At 40.6% G+C, this 19,877-nt stretch overlaps 1 protein-coding gene across 1 annotated transcript in view; it reads left to right on the top strand.

Annotated features, from left to right (window-relative positions):
- The first annotated feature begins 534 nt into the window (after positions 1–534).
- LOC1274587 (protein kinase shaggy) overlaps positions 535–19,877 on the top strand; it is a 37,452-nt gene continuing 18,109 nt past the window's right edge. Inside the window, exons 1-3 of the mRNA XM_061642730.1 lie at positions 535–614; positions 1,475–2,635; positions 6,751–6,852. Of these exons, the coding sequence (XP_061498714.1) occupies positions 1,585–2,635; positions 6,751–6,852 (1,153 nt within the window). The 5' untranslated portion in view covers positions 535–614; positions 1,475–1,584. The remainder of the gene's footprint in view (positions 615–1,474; positions 2,636–6,750; positions 6,853–19,877) is intronic.

Genomic DNA, 19,877 nt, shown 5'->3' with positions numbered 1-19,877 from the left:
CATGCGACATGCATGCAGTTTACCAACATTCAAAGCGAAACGGTGTCACCCGTCGGGTACGTCACTGTATCGAACGCGCGATATCCGACAAACAGGCGAACAAGAAAATGAGTTGGTGCAAATTAGCGTCCCCGACTGATTGTATAAATCGATACGGTGTTTGTGTTCTAGTTAGCAAAGCTCCGCCATAATCCGAATGTTTCTGATAAACGCGCAAGGATGTGTGGTAGCTTGGTGCTGCGCTTCGTCAAATAGCGTTGTATCATTGTAAAGCTATCAGCTAAAAAAAAAAAGAGTAAAATGAAATAAGGTCACAGAGAACTGAACGACGACGGCGTAAGACAAGGGAGCTGCTGGTGTTCGTAAGATTAGCTGCGATGGCACAAAGAGTACCTTCCTTATCGAGCTCTCATCTACACATTTGCATCAGAGCAAATCGGGAAATTGTGTCGAGATCAACGATTGGTATGGTATGCTGAGCATTGAACTGAACTTGGCCCAATTTGTTGAACCCAGTCTTGTTAAGCTCAGTTTCGTGGTTGATTTCGGTTCGCGACGACGTGTGCGCCCGTCCCTTTTGCAGACGCGTTCGGTTGGAACTGTATCGATTAATGGTATTGATTTGGGTTTTGAAATTCGCGAACAAATGCTAAACAATCGAATGTTTGGTTAATGTGTGAAATAGTTAAGGTTGATCGTGATGTGCGCTACCTAAGAACGAAATTTTGCGTCGCAGAAAATGTTTGATTGCTTCCACTTGATTGTGCCTTAGTTACGAAACACTCTGCTTACGATTCATCCGTGTTTGTGCGATTGTGCTTTTCCCATTGTGTCATTCAAAAAACAGTTCTTATTTAGATTATCGTTTGTCGTTCAGTTTTTCTGAATGTCAAACTTTACTTACTTTGAATACTTTTTTTTGCTACAGCCTAAGATATTTGAACAACTTATATATGTTTTGATGTTTTTGTGAAGAGTTAGTTTCAAAATGCACATTTTGTTTATTTTAAAGCTCAACTAGATACCCTTCTGGTACAGCCAACGAAAACGTTAGTCTGCGTAAATCTTTAGTGATTTTGAAGAATAGATGACGCTGAGTTAATGATCATTTTGCTTATTTTGGAGTTATGTTTATTTAATTCTGATAAACCTTCCCAATTTGTTCTTTGTTTAGTTTAAGTGAACATGAAAATGGTCATCAAAGAGCATAACTTGCATGTTCAAATAAACATTTTTTTTTGTTTATAGGTTTTTGAATTGTGTTTCAAAAGCAATTTCTGGAAATACGATACGCTTTTTGATGGATCGACGAATGTAGTCTAACGTAGGCATTATATGTTTCATTACTTCGCGTGTAAAGACAAAGAACTTCATCGTGTGAGTGACAGATCAATAAGAACGTGCATTGACACATATAAAGAAAAGGCACAATCGCAGTGAAGAACATTGACGTTAAATAGATTGATTTTCGTAGTGCAGTTTTCGTAACAAGTGATATTTGAGCAAAAAGAAGGAAGTACACGATCAGCTGCTAGTGCAAATCGGACGTTTAAAAACACTTAGTTGTGAAAAAACGCTACCAAAATGCTGTTTGAATCGGAATGTGCATTTTTTATGTCGGCTGCCGTTGCTGTGTCTACGGCACATTCGCCAGCGTCTCAGTCGGCGAAAGCAACTCAGCAGATACGCATGTCACCATCCCTTTCAAAAGATGGTACTTTTTCAAACGGCTTTTTCGATATAGAGCAACCTCACTTGTTGGTAACCAATCATCGAGAGCCGCAGATACAAGGAGAATATCCCTTGCATCTGTTACCAAATCAAACACTGCCGCTACAAGAAACGCCTCGACCTCAACTACCACTACAAGAACAGAAGCTACCAGAAAGAGAACATATCCAACAGCAGGAAGAGCAGCAATTGCTCCACCGGCAGCAGCAGCAGCAGCAACCAGATCAACATATACAACAGAAAGAACGTACACAGCAGCATAATCAACAACACCAACATCAAAAACAGCAGCATCAAGAGCAACAGCTAAAACACCAGCAGGAGCAGAAACAAGACATTACTTTATTTAAAAAAGATTCTGTAGAATATACCATGGAATCTAAGATAGAGCAATATCCAGAACAGCTATTAAAAAAACCTACAGCAACTCAGAATGAACAAGAGCAAGATACGAAAAAGAAACGAAGTATTTTAAAACCAAAGCAACAGTCCGCTGAAGAATTTTCCATGAGCTCTAAAACGCCTGTTGGTCAAGAGCATCCCAAGTCTTCCTCTGCTCCAGAAACAGCGGCCCAACGGAAATCTTCCACCAAATCAAAAAGCTCGACCAACGGTAGCGGGTCGAAAAACATCAGCCCGAAAACCAGAAAGTTGTCCCTGAAGACGATCATCTACCGGCAGTTGATGGCCGCAGGTGGCCAAGGCATTGGCGTAGGCATCGATAAAGACCTGCCGATTCCGGCGCGGATACGACCACCACTACGTATTCCAAAAGCTGCTACGGATGGCAACAGTGTCAAAAAGACCTCCAATAAGACGTCTTCCTCTTCTGCATCGAAGACCATCAGTTCCGATTCTTCGAGCGATGCTATACCTGAACATTTCAAATCGGATATTGGAGGAAGTTAGTAGTGTGTCATTTTCCTGTTTCTCCGTCGAAGGGATGTGGCAAGGTTTTGCGAAGGACGCTTTTCAAGCGACCCTCAAATAATAGAGCGAAAGCTAAAGAGTGTGAGGGGTGAGACAAGAGAGAGGGTGGGGGGGGGGGTGGAGGTTTGGCAATGTGATGAACTGTCCTCGGGCACGCGCGTACCTTGCACGATTCTGTATGTCTGGAATGTTGTTTTGGCTGAAAGTGTTGTTGTGGACGTGCATTGTTTGATGTATATTTTATGTCACGAAACGACAGATGCATGGGAGTTTCGTGTTGTCTCAGGTAATGGTACAGTTAGTTTGCATGTCCGTTTATATAGTATAAGCTAACTAAGAACTCTCTGTCTTGAGTTACGATTTGAAAACAGAAACTGCGAACCTAATCTTGGGAAGGCTTGGCAGGTTTTCGATCAAATGTATGAAATTTGATAATTGCATGTTTGTTGCGTTGATACGTTTATTGCATTACATGCAATAAGAACAGCATGATAATGCTTCCTTTTTTCATCCCGTGTCTCGAATATTTAGTCTAAAGTAAATGGAAAGCATTCTCAAACGTCATTGGCTTATCGATGTATGATCGATGCTTATTCAAATCAACCACACAAAAAATAAACCAAAGCATTTTCTTGCTGCGAATCGTCACTTCCAATGCCGCACATTCAATTAAATAGTGTACAATCGACCTATTCCTTGCTGTATTAGAGATTACGTGACCTGTTCGATGCGATCTTAGGTCTTTACCAGGTCGGTTGGTCCGATAATTGATTGTCCCGTGCGCCTGTCCTGAAGGTGGTTGCATATGGTTAAGTTTGACGCTAGTAACTTATTCGTGCGATGAGAGTCTCGCCAGATGGGAAGAACTACCGCAATTGATAAAATGATTTATTGATATAGGCAAAAAGAGAAAACTGATAAATGGAAAGTTTCGTTTGGTTTATTTTGTTGTTGGCGGATTGACACGTCGCACTTACTGGTGTACGAATAACGGGCAAATTTAAAGTGTGAATCAAATGACATACCGATACATAGTGACAATACTACTCTTGTCGGCAGCCAGGTGCTCTATTCGATAGATGTTTCGGCTCATACAATACGGAACAGATTCCATTCCCAACCGAGTCCGTCCTCTCCTACCAAAGACTGATTGTTCGACTGCGTGGTACTAATAATAATACTCAGATGCCTGTAAAGACAATTATAACCGCGTAGGTTATTACGCTAAAAAGAAGAAGAGAATGTACCCTGTACAATGAGATCTGTAGCTTCAAATATATGCATAGAAGTGGACATCACAACACTTTTGTAATTTCTTCTTCTCATGTGACGCAACAACTGTAGCCACTCTAGACGTTTAAATTATTTAGTTAATCTTAGAATTTGAACTAGTTTGCCAATGATTCGTTCGTACGTAGCGCATCCTATGCAAAGATGTTGTTATATATGTTGCTCCTATACTAGCTGGATTGAAGAAATCTTTATCCTAATCGAATATAATGTGGTTAAAAGAAAGTCTAAAACATAAGCAACATGTTCAACTCGACGCTGGTTAACCGCTACGTCAGGCGCATGTCTTGAAATAAGAAACTAGTCCAAACAGGGTGCTTCATTTTCTCCGCATTAGTGCTTGCATACTGTCCGCTGTACACTGTGTCAGACCCCCGCCATAGGCGTGTAGGCGGTCAGCATGCTGATGGCTAGTAGTTCGACACGGAGTGAATTCGGTCGGCGAATCCTTGCCACACTCACCTATAAAGGATAGCTGGTGCAACATAATGGAACTGATATGCTTTGCTGGTGCTGTTGCCATCTGCTGTGGCTTGGATCCGATACGACCTGATTTTGCCATGCTGCTGACTTGTATGTTGACATTAATGTGTCTATGCTGTGTGTCGCCCTAGCATGAAGCAACTTTGCGTGGACGTGGCAGGAGGAACGAATCTCATGCTCTGTGCGGGATAAAACAGTGTTGGCGCCACCAATCCTATGCTGCGGTCCTTGGAAGTCTGGATAGTATGACAATCATACGGTGCTAAATTGTGCTCTGTGCGGACAATCACTATCTCTCGAGTTAATGTTCGTTTGTGTATTGTTTCCTGAAGTTTTTCCATGCAACTAGGTATTTGTGATGCCTAATAGAATTTTCAAATTAATTTTTGGTGAATTATGGATTAGTTTTAGCTTTTCTAAATAGTGAACAAAGCTAAATTGTGTTAACTCCAAAACATACTCGTTAGCAAATCAAAATGGTCCTTATTGTTGAAACTATCGAGTTGACCTTCATAGGTAAGTGCTAACATGTATTTGGAAAATATTGTAGGCGTAGACAAATGTAAACGAATCTGTGCAATCTATCTCTAGCAAGACGTGCTGCAAAATCTCCGCATAGATTTGCCTAATGCTCTTTGTGTATATGAAACAGAAGCTCTATACAGATTTCTGCATGAGCACATTTTATGTGACGAAAAACATCACCTCCTCTTTTTACTCCCGACTTGTTCAGCACTACCGGAAGAGGAGTCAGATAAATTACTTAACTTATTTGCGTTATCGCCCACCACCCAGTTCGGGTGGTACGCTCCTTCGCTCCATTGTCATCATTATCCTCGCGACTTTCATCAGCGTCGTACAAATCCAAACACTTAGAGGTGGCGCTTTTGAAATCTGGAAAAGCACGCGGCTCGCCATCCTCCATCGCGCGGGATTCAGAATCAGCGCTTCGGCGCTTTGAATTATTTATAACGTTTCTTCTTGCATATATTCATGCCGGTTTAGTTCGGTTCGCAGATACGTCATCCGAGGGAACGATCGTACACACACACACATCCATACCCAATTGGGTGCTTTGCGCGATACGAAAGCAGTACGAAAACAGTGGCCAAGAAGCGTCCCGTACTACCCCAACACCCACACGCTTGCTAATGTTTAAAAGATGATACAATGGTTCGTGAAGGGCTGGGCAGGCAAATAAATAGGTGAAAGGACGTATCGTGAAAAATAGATTACTATCAACATAGTATCATGGCGAATGGAAGTGCTTGGGTCAAAAATACTGCTATCGAACTCAGATACGTGGAACTCAGATACGGCAACGCCGATGGGAATACTTCCTTCGACGGTGTTACGTTTAAGGATAGAGTGTGCTTCAATACTTGAGGATTTTTATTTCACGGACACACTATCGATCAGTGTTAGCTAATCGTTGGCTGTGATTCCAGCAAACTGTAATCTGTAGTGGTCGTTTTCTTCACGTTATTTTTTTTTTTCATTCCTTACATTGCGGTCTACTTTGAGTGTGCAGTTATCGTGTACATCCTTACACAATGGGGAGTTATTTTCTCAGCATCCATTCTGGCAATCGTTCTTCTTCCATTTCCATAGTTTGTGGCTTCTTCAAATAGTAACGAGCGTGAAAAAGTCGGTAATGGTCCAAATGTGTGATCAATTGACTGATTTGAATGACACGGTTAGAGATTCTCCAGGCATTTTATACACCCGTTTATTTTCCGGAACAAAAAACTGAATGATAACGTGAAACTTATAACATCTCAGTGGTTGGAAAGAATGGTTTCACAGCTATTACTGTGGTAAAAGCCTCTGCATATGAACTAACATTCACTCATGAGACCTATAAAACAAAAAATAACAAAAGAAAGACCTATAAAACTAAAAATAATTATTAACTAACGATTATTAAGAATGATGTGGATTGTTTTAGTGCCTTCGTAAAATTATAATTTTGGTTTTTACATATTTTTCTATTTTTTACCATTAACAATGTTTCAATGTTTTTGCGCCTAAGCCTAGCTGTTTTTTTAGTATCAATGGTTAAAATTAAACTTATAAAAAAATTGCAGAGAGTGGTAATACATAATTTAACATAATTGTGGCAGAAATATGGTCATATTGATCGTCATTAATATATGAGATAGTGAGATTATTTAAAACTATAAATGGGTTGTGTGCGCTTTGGACAGTTTTATCGCTTTAACACATTTTCTTTGCCACATCCTTTCGCAATTCGTTCGAAAACCTGTAACTTTACCTGTAGAACAATTTATCGGATGCTTCTGAATATTATCACAGCTATCATTCCGGCCAGCAATCCACCGGCAAGGCAACGAGTTCGTCTAGATGCAGAACAGATCGAACATATGTGTTCAATCTTTATACATCGAATATCGCCATGTAAGCCTTTCTTCGTGTGTAAATCATGTATTGTTCTAATGTTTTTATTGAAGTACTTGTCGATTAACGATGCGCGCAATCTTTTTTTTCATGCACGTCGACAAACACTGATTGATTTTTCATTTTTTTATTTCTGGATTCAACATATTGTCAAATATGAAAAAAGTTACGATGGTTTTAAAATGATAAGCAACAATGAAAGTTTCGTTAGATTCGATGTTCGCTTTGTAAGAAGAAGCATTGGACCTATGTGACTTTGTGAATTCCACAAGTGTAAACATTGTAGTTAAATCGTTCGCATTCGTATCATCCTCAAAAACGTTAAAGCACGTAATCTAATCATAACTGCGACTACGTCATAGCAATATGATTGAATGCTTGGGAGCATCTGGAATGGTTAAAGATTATATAAAGCATTTTTATATTTGATTGAGAATAACATATTAGCATCTTCTTAGCCCGTTGGCTAATGCTTTGGAATTCTATATTCAATTTAATTTAATATTAAACATCGATGCTGACAAAACCTTTTTTATATTGGTTACTTTTACCTCAAGTTGTTCTACCGATGGTTACTTACAGGGCTTTCATAGCCAATACGATATTGTAAACTAGTTATTGAGTTTCGTCAAGTGTGACTTTGGCGTCGTAAATCCTTAATTGGGCGCAGTCAACTCTATTCTGATGTTTAGAAGTATGAAACTTTCGTTGTAAAGTTTGAATCCGGCGTACTCGGTATTTTCTAGGGTTTTATTGTTTTGGAACTTTAAAGCTACCAAGGAGATGTTAGGGTGGTTTATAAATAAATGTAATTAAGTAACATAACATAGTTTAATTAATGTCCTTTTTAAGTTATATGAAATATATTAGTTAGAAACCTATGTTTCCGGTATACCTAATCAAATAATCCAGAAATTTATTTATACAGTTTATTTACAACATATTTTTAATTTTTAATAACTTTTTCGTATTGAGATGCATAAAAATAAGTTTGAACTAGTTTACAATATCGAATTGGCTATAAAAACCCTGTATCATTGCACTCCTTACATTTTCACATAGCGCCTGAATGTAGTTTATCAAGAAGTACAACTGTTGCATTACGGTTGCATACCTTGTAGGCGTATTTTTTTACGCATACTGAAACGATGAATCGTTGAAATAAATGAACACATCAAACGATTTGCTTCGTGAATATTATGCATGGGTATCTATTTGTGTGTATGTAATAGAATGCCAGTATGTATATTCACTAATATTTGATAATTGACTTCATTTTATTAGCCAATTTTGTTGCAGTCTTGCATACTGAGCACAGCTTTGATTGAAAAATATATCCGTGTGTCAGTCAGGCCTTCTGCCCCGTAAGGTCCCAAATTAGAACAGCTCAAAGTTGTTGGGAAATTGTATCAGCTTTTGATAAATTTAGATGAATACACTCGATATCCAATATCTTTGTTTTGTCAATCAGAATACATACTGAATGAGAACAAGCTGTAAGTTTAAATCATTGTTAGACGTACCCTACAAAGAGGGACAGATATTTGGCGATAGCACACCATAGCCTATCAGCCCAGTTTGGGCGTCATTGTTTGGCACTATTTCTGGCTTCGAACTGGTCGTCCAAACTGGCCGTAACCGATTGGTCGTGATCCTTTAACCAGTATAAATCTGGAATTAAAAGAGTTGTGTGAAAATTAGCTCCACCGAGTTCGATTTGTCCAGCCAATTGGCACCAATCGGTGTGAACAACGATTCTATCATGTGACAGCAATATTCGTCGCAGCATGGAGTGTTTTTTGCGCGTAGTATTGTGGTGCATAATCTGAAGTACAAAGTACACAGTACCACAATGCTGATACTTGGAATGGAAACTGTACATCTCATCCAGACTTCGTTATTGACCTCCTTCCGTAGCGTACTTCCATCTCTGAACTGTTTGCTACAATCGTTATCATGTTTTTTTTTCTTTTTATTATTATCCTTGTGTACTCAGCTGAGTCGTGAAATACTACTCTTTGACCACAAGACCTCCGTTGTTGAGGAAATTTTGTTGAACAGTGGTTTGTTTTGCAATGTAAAATTAATCAAATGTGAGGCTTGTAATAATATTCCATAAAAAAATACTAATAATACAATTTAAATTGCAATTCTATGACAAACCACTGTATTTGTTCGGTATAGCAATGCCATGCCATAGTGGTATACTGCTATTTACTTGCAGGGTTAGCATGAATATAAATATATTTTTGTGGCTAAGCTTTAATGCACTGTAAGAATCGGCATTGACCTTGTTGGAATGTACAGTTTGCCTCAGCTAAACAATGGATAAGCTATCACGAAGAGGAATAAATAAATGACCACCTACGCTAGTGCTCTGGCTCGTGCGCAAGGATGCTCACCTTCAAAGAAAGAGAAAGAAGTATACATGTTGAGGGCTGTATGTTCTAATGAGCCACAAGATATTCTCCTCCACCAGAGAAAACAGAGAAGTGTTAGGAAGTCAAAAGGAAAATGGATAAAACTGAAGGTGGCGCCCAGGATCGTTGCCAAAGGCTTCACTACTGCCTACGATTCTGAAGTAGTGCAAAGACGGCAGGAACGGAACGTTGAAGTGGTCATGAACAAGAGGGCGAATTTGCTGACAGTCGCGTAATAGCGGATGTGCTCCTGTTGGCACGTACATAATGCGCCATCTAGTGGGCGAACTTGGTGCTACGGCAGTATCCACGAGAACAGAAATAAAAACACTTTTCAAAATGACTGAAGAATGTGTTTGGTGTTAGTTTTTTTTGTGTGTCTTACTCGGAAAAGGCATTTGGAGGCAGAAGGAAATAATTCTGTATCTAAACAACTAGGATAAAACTAATGCAGAACGGAGGTAATTTCAAGCGACGACAAAGATACATCGTACCGCCTTACCCCAATGACGGTCTTTTGGGGGATGAAATTCGCTCTAGTTTGCTTTTGCCCCAGTGCACCATAGTGCAGTTTTCTACTGCAATCAAACATTCTATCATGTCCTCTTTATCGCTTCATTCAAGGTTCAATTTCTGCAAGCACATTGCAGCCAAAACGTGAATAGAAAAGCATGTGCTAGAATTGCAGAAGACATCTCGTTGTTTGATAACTAACAGTAGTACCTCTGTTGATTTTTTTTTCTAAATTCAAATAGACATATGTTTATATATATAATAATTTAACTTTTCTTTTCTTTTCATCTCTTTTCAGGTAAGTTATTACTCTACTGCCAGTTTGATTACTCTAAAAACAAAACAAATGCTTTAGGCACTTGCATCGCAAAGGTAACACATGAGATGTGTCTTATGTTTTTGTTCAAAAATTAAGAGAGAAGAACTATTTAATATTTTCATCTGTTTGCACTTTAAAACTTCGTTGCTGTGTACAATGCTGTTGTACAGCACTGTTTTAAAGGTATGTCTATTTGTTGTACAATGTTTGACTGCTAAACTACTGATCTCGCATCTGTGGTCTGTGATGGAGTTTTTAATTTTTGTGTACTGGAACATAAAATCACCTATTAGTGAAATTGGGTCCGTGGACAATCACAGGGAGGGATAATATTACATAATTGTACTGCTAATGCTGATCATAGTAGATTGTAGTGACAAAAGCATCTTATCGCAACAAATCCTCTCTAATATTTCAGCCAGGTATGTAGGTGCGTAACTTTGTATATGGCCGGACATGGACTTTAACAAACCATTTTCCATTTAGACCGTCGCCTTTCGCCATCAGTATCCGGCTAAGTGATAAACATAAATGCCTATAAGACGAACATCTGTAGTCTGACTAACAGCTGTATAAAACTAACATCTCATCGCGTCGGTCATACATAAGAAGAATCCTAATCGTGTTAAAATCATCTATATATACTCAATCAGTAGAGTTATACAGATTTCAATCAGCAGAGTGCTAATTATTATGTTTAAGAAAGTGCAACAGTTCTGCAGTTGGTCGCTTGTCAAAAAGTTGAACTACTGATCGGGCTGCTGCTTACCGCACGTGTGAAACAATTCAAACAAACAATATGTTCTCTTCGAACTTGTAAATTGCATCCAGTTGCAAACAAATCGATCATACTGTAACTCACAGGTGCTTTCTTTGCACGATCGTCAGTTAGATCAGCCGGAAAGTTTCACCCTTATCGAGCGCTTCATCTACTTCTGCGTGTTGTGCCCATGGACGGAAGTGAAGCGTTCTTTTTCGTGGGGATATTGTTATGCATCAGATGTACCCTCGATGAAAATGTGCATTGTATTGAAATGCGAAAATAAAACGGCGCTCATTTCACTTCTTTTATCATATATGTTTCCTGCCCTTTCCATGGGTTGGCGTCAAATGAAGGTTGTCGAACATGATTAAATAACTGCTTCTCTCTACCATTAACAAAAGGAATTGCGTGTAACCTATTACATGGTTTTCCAGGGGTTCTCATAGTTGTGGGACTCTTAGACTTCTTTGACACTTTCCTATTTGAAGTGAACTTCATGTGTTGGAAATTGGACTATATGGCACCCATTTCGGACAGGCTCCTTGGAAATTCCTATTAGATTTGTACATTCAGTTCATTTCAGGGAAGAAAGAGTTCATAAAGTGTCCCACAGCTATGAGAACTCATGGAAAACCCTGTATTTGCGGTAACATTATTCTGCTTATCAATCACAGCTATTTTCTTTTAACATTGTTTACCTTTACGCTTTGCTACTTGCCTCAATGCATCTCTCCGTGGAAATGTCGCTACGTGAAATTATTATAAAAATAGAAGCAAAGTTATGCATTATGTCGAATTGTAATGGTTAATTCATGAAGGACTTATGCATACCGAGAAGGAATCTATTCAAACTTCCGGTGCGGTTTCTGTTCTTTCTTGGCCAGCTAGGTCGTATAAACTGCAGTGTACAGGGCTGTGAAAGTAAATTCTGGACAAGGTCAACGCAGAGACCAATTATTTAGAGTTTGCAGCCGTCGTGGAACGTCGATTGTAGGTCAGTACATTCGGTCCCGGTGGTGCACTCTGGAGTCCGTAGGTGTACTATTGGCTCCCGCCCGTTGGGCGTATGAGTTTTGTTGTATCTTGTTGTACACCTTTAAGTTTCGGTGGAAAGCTCTTTAGTATTTCAAAGAGTTATCGACATACTGTACCGTCTTTGCATCGGCTCACAAACGTTCCAGGAAACGAATTTCACAAATTGTTTAACCTGAACTTTCGTTGGCTGCCAGCATTCGCTTCGTACGAAACGTTGCCTCTCTCGCCGATTCTCAGCTCTTGGCTCATTCATTACGACTCTCTTTCATTCTTGTTTCTTGTTCGATTGTCTCTCAAGTCGTTTTGTTTGGAAACATTTCGTGCAATTTAGAACCTTACAGTATTTATCACTGCCTTATTATATTGGCGAGAAATTTTACCACACCGTCAGAGCAGATCAATTGATGGGGGGATAATTGAGTGATTGAAGTTCCATCGCACTATCGACCGCGCATTAATCTCACAAGCAAGCTTCACGTTGACGGGGGTTCTCTCGTGCTCTCCAGTATGAAGGTCCGCGCTATTTCATGCACAGCGGTGAAACAGCGTTTGGTCTCTCTTTTTCGCTCACGGTTGGCCGATTGCTTGGAGCCCTGTCTGCTCTTCACGGGGGAGTCGTCCATCCATCCGGTCGGAACATGGCGAGAGGCGATGGTGCGGTTTCGTACAAGTTCGTACGATTCTTCACTACCCGGTTTCTCTCTCACCCTCTCTGGGATGCGAATGTCAGAGCGAAAACTTCGGAGCGGCTCACGCGAAGACCCCGAAAAAAACGACCGAGACCACCGCATAACCGGCGGTGTGTGGTGTCTTGACTGACAACACGGTTCGCGGTTCGCTCACAGTTCCAACGAAGACACGCGTACGATAGGAAGTGTTTCGCGCGCGCGGCCTCTCTGCCTACTAAGCAAGCCGCCCGGAGGAAACAGTGAACCACTTTGACCGCGCATACAGCCACGCAAGTTTTCGTGAACAGTTTGCTTTTCGTCAATGTAAAACGTAAGGTGGCATTAAAGCTATTCAACTTGGAATGTCGCGATTTGATTCGATGTTCTCTATCACAGGGACTCGCAGCAGTACCGCGTGCGTTTGCAAAACTTTGTCGCCTACTTTTTGTGGGTTGCAATTTTTCTGTTCCTGAGTTTTTTGTTTTATCTAGTGTCTTATTCTTCCTCCTCCTATCGGCACTCCACCGATTGCGATGGGGGAGTGGGTGAATGGGGAACATTCCTGTTGCCCCCCTCCCAAAAGAAGGCAGCGTGAAAGAGAACGCGAATGCGTGTGATCGATAATTAATGTGTGATGTAGCGTGCGTGCGCGCGTGTGTGTGTGTATTTGTAGATGGAAGGGTGGTTGGGAGGTGGCATGGAAAAGCGAAGAAAAAAGTCAACGTCACATACCCCAGTGTCGTCGACGCAGCAGTTTCCTGTCTCTCTTCCACTTGCTCCGTGTGTGCGTTATCCATAGGCGGGGCGCGATGGCTTAAGTCTCGTGCGCTCGTTCCGCGTGCATTTGAAGCGGTGTGCGTGTGTGCGTGACTTATGTGGCGTAAAAATTGGCGATAGAAATGTTGCTTGTGCCGGCGGCTCACATTCGCGTAGAAATGTTAATGTCCATATGCCACGATACTGTAGAAAACGTGAGAAAAAAATGATTAAGAAGGATTTCGAAAGTGAATGAAACCCCAAAACAAACTCAATTCTTTTTTTGTGTCTGTGCTACTTACCCATCAGTACTTGAGCTTCTAGAAAGATCCAAAGAAGAAATCGGTTTAAATCGTGTGCTATGCTGTTCCAGCGTAACGCACGAACCGTTCAGAGTAGGTCTTATCTTGCGACTTTTGACTCTCGACTAGACTCTCGTAAAAGGTCACCAAAGTTGGGGATTCACTTGCAACATTCCCCGCGCAGGAGGGTGCGTACATGTTTGTGTGTATGTGTGTGTGTGGGTGGGGAAATTGTTAAAAAGTAAGCCAAAAAATAAAAATAAATACACGACACGACATGTGGCCATCAACTGTACCGTACCACAATCCTCCGCAGTTCGTTGTGCTAGTTTACTTCTTCATTCTATCTCTCTTTCCCTCCGCTTTTAAACGAGTCGCTTTACACGCGTTCAGTTTTTAGTGCAAGTGTCACCACGAGAAAAGCGAAAAGTGTTTGCTCCTCGCGATCGCGACGTCGAGCACAAACGTGCAAAGGTGTGTGCGTGTTCCCTCCGCTATGGTGACGAATACTTCTAATTGTCAGGGGTGTCGTTATTTAATCGGATCGATTTTGTGCCTACTTCATTCAGTGTCGACCGGTTTTGAGTGGGATTCACGTGGAAATGGGAATAGTGTAAACCAGCCGCGGCTACGCAATGAAACAAAAAAAGGGGTTTGTGCGCCAGAGACAGTTTTCACGCGCACATACACATCCGGGGGTGACTCAGCAAGCGTGTGTGCGTGAAATTGGAGTGAACTTCTCTACGCTATACACACCCCACGGGTTTGTTGTGTTTGTGTGTGTGTGGGCATGTGTATACTATACGGCAATGTTATCCACCACCCGTTCGACCGCAGCGGTGGATCGTGCGGCGTTTCCATTGTTAAGTTCATACATTCTTTCATACGCATGTGTTGGTAGATTTAGGAAGGGGTGATATGATACCGCGATTGAACGTGGCCTGTGGTGAAATGCATTGAAATGTGCAATGGTGTTGGTGATCCGGTGGTGGTTGCCGCACTTTCACTATTCGCCGTGTGAATTGTGCAACGGTTCGTCCTTGAAATAGAAAACAGGATCAAAAGAATATTGAAAATTGAGAAAACTCGGACAGCGCCCTAGGAAAACTAAGCATTTATCAGGTTCGAACGAAACACTCCCTCGGTATTACAGTTATCAGTTTATATCTATAAAAATCCCATGATAAGGCCGCGGTTATCCAATCAGGGATTGGTCGACTTTAATGACAACTGTGCAGTCGTTTCTTCTAATGTGCCGTGCGTTATTGACCGAAATTTTTGAGTGATGTAAATATTATAAAAATTAAAAAATGAAATCTCATTTCCGAAAACTATTGTTCAACCATCTCTGACAGCTGAAAACAAACATTCAACTTGCACAAGAAAAATGAACCTTATGTTTCGTTCGCTTGTTCATCGGCAGCTGCAATTCGGCAGGATGGTGACAGGTTTGACTAGGTGAAAAGCAGAGACCCCCTAACGCCTATCTGTGTTTAGGTTTCTGGGCTATTTCTTGTCTATTTCATAATCATGCTGATGATTGTAGACGTCTTCCCGTGTTGATGGTACGAGTCACGTACGCACTACAAATCCGTTATTAAGTTGTCGAAAGCTGTGTAGTATTCGGCAACCAAATGCTACCCCCTAGCTGCTAAAACACCGCTTATGATAGCGTGAATTGACCTCAGAGTGTTTCCTCTTTTCGGAGCTCCTCATGATTCCCGCTGCCAGTTTGCAAAGCGATGGGGGGAAACTCTAAATTCGATTTCCATTTTTCCAACGGAACAGAAAATCAATCAGCGCGAATCACATCGCCATTTCTCCCGTTCCTAGGTACACACAGTCCAGGGTGCTTGTGTGTTACCGGCACTACTACCTCGCAGGAAGACCTCAATCAACCGAATGATGGAATAATTTTGCATCAATTTGTGCCCACGGTCTCGCTGCTTGGGAGATATGCCGGGAGCTCCTGATATTGATGTTATTGGCACGATAAGAGAAGTTGGTCGGCAACCTTGAATGCTGCCATTGCTTAGAGCATTTTTGACGTTTGGGCATGACGATGGGATGGATAGAACAATCCACTTTATCTGTCATAATGTCATTTGTAATTCATTAACGAATAGCATCCTGCTGCTTGTGCGGAGCGCTTGGGCTCTGCAGAGTACATTTCTTAAAGCATTGATCATCACAGACTGGCAGGCAGCATTGATCGCTTTTCGATAAAAAATGTTTTAAATTTTAAAACACGATTAATGCAAGCTTTCATTGAACGTAGCGTTTACTTATTTACACAAAACTGATCTGTTTACCTTCAGCAAAGTCCACAACAGTTTTCTGAAAATTAGGTTATTTTGTATTTTCCTGCAAATAACTCGCCAGTAAACTAAGGAGCTGATTGATATTGATGAAAAAAAAATTATTAGTGTGACTTTTTTTAGATTGCCTGGTGTGCAACGTAAGATGTGTTGAACAATTGAATTGTCTTCGAAATCTTCCACATTTTCACTCTCTATTTTCATCAAAATGTTAGCAATTGGTTTGAACTAGTTTGAATTTTGTTGTACTAAAAGCCGGTCCCGTGGTACAGTCGTCAATAAGTACGACTTAACAATATGTCCGTGATGATTTCAAGTCCCTTAAGGACCGAGTTCCCATACGCACGAATGACTATTCTGCTATGAGTACTCCCACAAGTCACCGATAGTCAAGGTGGCATTAGTGGCTAGGCAGACATAGACTGACTGAAGATGTTGTATCAAATAGTAAGCTGAAGATAGTATTGAATTCCTCTATGCCGCCTTACGTTAAAAGAAATGCCTTTAAACAGTTATTGAATTTAAATAATTATTGGCCATTAAAATGTTAACTTGTTAACAATACTAAACATTAATATTAATATCTCTAACAGAGCTTCTGTGTGACATGGTAGAAAATTCTAATGTACCAGTTAGTTGTTCTATCGGAGATCGTTAGTGCCATTCCATTTTCATCTCGTAAAGCCATTGATGACGTTTAGTGGAATTTCATCATTTATATCTCACTAGCTGCAGGGTTCGGCAAAGTCCGTTTGCACCGAATGTCGCATGACTGGTCCTCTCTTGGGAAGAAAGTGTGTTCCTTTTTAAGCTTCAGACGATCCATCGTCTCACGTTCCACAGATTGTCGTCTGTTTTTTTAAAATGCGTTTAAATGAGTCATCCTTCCAGTTTCTGTTTTGAAAGATTGCGTATGGGGTACTCTGGTTTTACATAAAATATATTTTCATAGCAAAATAATGTAGAGTGTGGATAATAAAACATAGCCGATATGATATGATCGTGTAAAATTTCCCCACGATAACAAAGTATAAGTCACTAAATGGAATGTCTAAAGCATGACGTATGTTTTTATTATATTTCGTAAGATTAGGACCCAATTAATGTAGTTTTTAAATGTCTTCTCGAGCGCTTCTCTCTGCCCAGTAAGAATAATTTTATGGTGGTGTAGCATCGATTGGTAAACAATTATTTTTCTTCAATATACTGTGCTACCCTATGCTCACCCATCATATAACATTGCTGAAAGCCGGAAATTTACAAGAAGCTGGAAAGAGTACTATGAAACCGCACAATGCATTCACTATTCATTGATAGCACACTTTCCTTTTACTTCGATCATTCGAAGAACAATCGGAGGAGGAAAACATACGATGTATTCTCTCCTCCTTCTCTCGGTTTCTCCTTAAGGCGGCGGGGTCAGTTCGTACAGCTCGAAGTAGCAATAGATGTTGAAAACGAGCGGCCGGAGAGCGTGAGGTTGAGCTGGTGAGAGTTTAAAATAAATCATTTGGCTTGTGGCTGTAAGTGGTGCTAAAAATAGATCCACGGACTGCGAAAATATGTTGAACATGTTTTATGCTCCACCAGGAATGATGATCACAACGGTGTATGTGCTGCACGAGAGAGAAAGGGGGGAGAAACTTTCATGCTGGTGCGATGGTTTGCGAGATTTGCTAGAGATTCCTCTCCAACTTTTGCAACATGTGTATGCGTGTTAGTGTGTTTACGTATGGCGATAGTTTCTGTATTCAATCACGAAAAGCATCTTGCAATGATCAACAAGACTTGATGCTGCTTGACCATCCATTTGAAATCCATTTTCATCGATTGGGTGTTGTTTTCATTCAACCCATAGTTTTATATGTAACGCATGATGTTATTTAAATGATATCGTTATTCACTTTGATGATGATCTGTCATTGTTGTGACACTTCCCGAGAAGAGAACTTGTAGTTTCGAACAGAGAGCAACTATTTTGTCTGTCTAACTCTTTTTCGCTAAGCGTAAAGAAGAAAAGCGATGATCGTTTGTGTCGTTCGTTGACCGCTGCGACGTGTGACGTGCCAAGTCTTACGCATCGAGACACGGTGCATCAAATACGCTTCTGTACTCTTGGCACCAGCGCTATAACAGAGTTAAACGATGCTGTTTTAAAGTATCGAATTCTACCATGAAGGTGGGTTGAAGGAGTGGCCCAACAATAACAACTGTTATGCAACCAAATGGAAATGGAAACACATTTTCATTATCTACCTGTGGTAGTATAAATGATTAAGAACTACAGGAAGGAAGGAGAATATGTAGTTCCTTTGTTGAATCGTTACTCTATTAATATTTATAGAAATTTATGCCGTTCTTCATATGCACACCCCTCCGCACACTGTCTTTAATAAGTTAATGATTTCGACATCTTTGTCGAGGTTCGATTTCCCTTATGGCTGAAAACATATGAAGCATTCAATCGAGAGCTGTCGTTTCGTACCTTGCCATGCCATGCAATCGATGATCGCGTATTTTATTATTCGTTAAAGCTTCGTTTTGTTTTGTTCCTTTCCATCGTTGTGTCATACGTGTTTTCCTATTCCGAATGTAAGTTAAGGTGCAGCAATGGTGGGCAACGTCACTAGATTGTACACATTGCTTTGCGAGCAGAGCTTCTCCTTTGTAAGCGGTGGCCACGACCAAATTTTGGTTGCATTAAAGTACAAGAAACTTTGAACCTGACTTTAGAGGCTAAGAAATAAAAAAATCCTCAATAAAAAAAAGCATTCGCCTGGAACATTCAGTATGTACACCACCACACACCGGTGAGTTTGCTTTGCCGGTGGTGAATTGACGAGCGAATTGTGCCTCCATCTATTTTAAAAAAAGCGTCAGAGAAAGGCCCGGACGATCATTTATAAAACATTTAATTAATTTTTCAATCATCCTGCAATTCCACCTGGAACACGGCAATTCGTTGTTATTTTATTATTATTATTATTATTATTATTGTTATTATTGTTTAGCGCCGCGCAGGTGGGTCTACTTGTCTTGGATCCTGTCAAAGAATCGAAAGAGAGAAACAAAAGAATCAAAAGCGCGAATACAAGTAACCTTGACGGAGGATCGCTCCATTCGGTGTACTGTGCTGGGACGCACGATGGAGTGCTTCCTCTTCATGGCTCACTGGTCGGCAATCTCTGCCATTTGACGGATACATTGCGCCGTTTGTTCGAGCTTTGTTTGGTCGCTTGGTGCCTTTTTCACCGTTTGTTCAATTCGTCAAGCCTAGGAATTTGGCTGATGCAATCGCGTAACGCCATTTCATCAGTTTATCAGCTTGGCTGGTGTATCACTTAGCATGTTTTATCAACGCAGTGAAATTAAACCCATATACCCTTGCTCAAGCGTACGTGCTCTTGACACTTTTTTTTTCATTAATGAGTATGTTGAACTCTTCCTTATCATAAGCAAAGACATCAGGTTGCGGACACGAGTAAGTTTGTGTATCAAGTTGAAATTATTGAATAATGTTCAATATTTACTTAGCATTCTTCATCTGTCGATGATAAATTGCGTTACACGAGATAAAGTTATTTGACTCCAAAGAACGACTGCAAATCCTCAGCTTGTTGCGTGCTAAATGTTTTTGATCTTACGCAAAGATGATCCTGCCATCGTGTAAAGGGATCTCGTCTTTCTAACGATACACACACACCGACACATACAGTGGACAATCATCGAAAGACGAATCGCCTCGGATAATAAGCCTCACTTGTTATAAACTTGCTCCTGAGGTGACGATAGAACCGGTTACTGATACATCGTTACTGGGAATAATTAAACGGTCGGTCTGTTGGAAGTGAACTGAAACCACCACCTACCGACCCCCAAACTGAGCCGGACTTGCTCTTCAAAGCGGCGCATGCTGACGTAGATCGTCGTG

Source organism: Anopheles gambiae, chromosome 2, assembly GCF_943734735.2.
Source record: "Anopheles gambiae chromosome 2, idAnoGambNW_F1_1, whole genome shotgun sequence".
Classification (NCBI taxonomy): Eukaryota; Metazoa; Arthropoda; class Insecta; order Diptera; family Culicidae; genus Anopheles; species Anopheles gambiae.
This window is presented reverse-complemented; position numbering and strand designations above follow the sequence as displayed.